At 42.4% G+C, this 1226-nt stretch overlaps 1 protein-coding gene across 1 annotated transcript; it reads left to right on the top strand.

The window, feature by feature from the left end:
- LOC306782927 (trace amine-associated receptor 13c-like) lies at positions 1-1226 on the top strand (the record flags this gene model as incomplete). The annotated part of the gene is made up of 2 exons (XM_079276423.1): positions 1-212; positions 410-1226. 2 exons carry the CDS (start codon positions 1-3, stop codon positions 1224-1226), a joined length of 1029 nt encoding a protein of 342 aa, XP_079132549.1.

Raw genomic sequence — 1226 nt, 5'->3', positions numbered from 1 at the left:
ATGACGAGCACAGCAGCATCTTGTCTCATCTTTCTGACAATGAACAGCTTTGATGAAGCCGAACTTTGCTTTCCAGAACTCCTCAACTCCTCCTGCAGGAAGGCCATGCGTCCTCACTCTGTATCTATACTCACTTACATTTTACTGTCCTCCATCTCTCTGCTCACTGTGACTCTCAACCTGCTCGTCATCATCTCCATCTCACACTTCAAGTATTCATGTTTAATCAATTTACAAAACTGGTAACTGTACAAGAAAGAAATGATTAATGGTATAGAACAAAACAAAATATCAGATCTCAGACTGTTAAGGGAATTATGTGTTTGTGTTTCATACATTGCTTTTGTCACTTGACCTGACAATTGCTGCTACCATTAATGATAAGCATGTTGTTCTCTGATTTCTTCAGGCAGCTCCACACACCCACCAACCTCCTCCTCCTCTCTCTGGCTGTCTCAGATTTCTTCGTGGGCTTCCTCATGTTCTTTCAAATTGTGCTCATAGACGGCTGCTGGTTGCTCGGTGACTTCATGTGTATTCTGTATCAGTATCTAGCATACATCATTACCTCTGCATCAGTAGGAACCATGGTGCTCATATCAGTTGACCGATATGTGGCTATTTGTGAGCCTCTACATTATCCCAACAAAGTCACACAAAAAAGAGTTAAGATCTGTGTTTGTCTGTGTTGGATATGTTCTGTTTTCCTTCACAGTCTGCTGATGAAGGATAACCTGGAACAACCAGGCAGGTATAATTCCTGCTTTGGAGAGTGTGTCGTTGTCATTAACTACATCGCTGGACTTGCAGATCTTTTTTTGACTTTTATCGGTCCTGTCACTGTCATCATAGTTCTGTATATGAGAGTATTTGTGGTGGCCGTGTCTCATGCTCGTGCCATGCGGTCTCATACTGCAGCTTTCTCTCTCAAGTGTTCAGTCAGTGTAACTGCTAAAAAATCTGAATTGAAAGCAGCCAGGACTCTTGGTGTTGTTATTGTTGTGTTTCTAGTGTGCCTCTGCCCATATTATTGTGTTGCACTCACAGGCCAGGACACCTTAATCAATGCCTCAACTGTTGCCTTTGTAATATGTCTGTTCTATTTCAACTCCTGTCTTAACCCTGTGATCTATGCCTTTTTCTACCCCTGGTTTAGAAAATGCATCAGGCTCATTGTTACTCTTAAGATACTGCAGCCTGGCTCATGTGAGACCAACATGCTGTAG

The sequence above is a fragment of the Melanostigma gelatinosum genome, assembly GCF_949748355.1.
Source record: "Melanostigma gelatinosum genome assembly, chromosome: 10".
NCBI lineage: Eukaryota > Metazoa > Chordata > Actinopteri > Perciformes > Zoarcidae > Melanostigma > Melanostigma gelatinosum.
This window is presented reverse-complemented; position numbering and strand designations above follow the sequence as displayed.